Below are 584 nucleotides of genomic sequence, written 5' to 3' on the forward strand. Positions count from 1 at the left end.
GCTTCCTCACTAACAAGCTATGCAGTGTTCCTTCTCCAAGCTCTCCATCGCGTCCCTCGGCCTTGAGCTTAACCACAGTAATACGTACTAAGTGCGCAAACCTTTCAAATCCTTGAACGTCGTTGTTTCTCATTTGGGGCATTCTCTCCAGCTGGTCCACGTAGGCCCGCAATTGCCGCCGCTGACCGCCAAACTTGGCTATCAAGATTTCTTTCGCCTCTTCATATTCTGGTTCTGAAACACCAAGCCCTTGAATCGCTTCCAGTGCGCTCCCGTACAAGCACTGCCTCAATCTCGCCATTTTTAGGTTGACTGGTTCTTTGGACTGGTCCACTAGACTTTCAAACAGCCCCCAAAACTCCTCAAATTTGGTCTTATCTCCTCCATATGACGGTACTTTCAATGGCTTCAGGCGATGATTCGCGGAATGACTGGCTGTCTGGCTTTCAGGAACTCCTGCTTCTCCTTGACTGCTGTGAGCACTTTGGGAAGGCGGTGGAGGCGAAGCTGGGTTGAGCGAACCCTGCAAAACGATCGGCGGACTTGGATGAGCGACGAATTCACTGTGCGAAGCAGTCGCGACA

At 51.4% G+C, this 584-nt stretch overlaps 1 protein-coding gene across 1 annotated transcript in view; it reads right to left on the reverse strand.

Annotated features, from left to right (window-relative positions):
• The window catches only part of LOC138009753 (uncharacterized), an 894-nt gene extending 593 nt beyond the window's left edge, over positions 1-301 (reverse strand). Inside the window, exon 1 of the mRNA XM_068856775.1 lies at positions 1-301. This exon is cut by the window's left edge and continues 593 nt beyond it. Coding sequence (XP_068712876.1) covers positions 1-301 — 301 coding nt within the window.
• Between the last annotated feature and the right edge of the window lie 283 nt (positions 302-584).

The sequence above is a fragment of the Montipora foliosa genome, chromosome 7 (assembly GCF_036669935.1).
Source record: "Montipora foliosa isolate CH-2021 chromosome 7, ASM3666993v2, whole genome shotgun sequence".
Lineage (NCBI taxonomy): Eukaryota > Metazoa > Cnidaria > Anthozoa > Scleractinia > Acroporidae > Montipora > Montipora foliosa.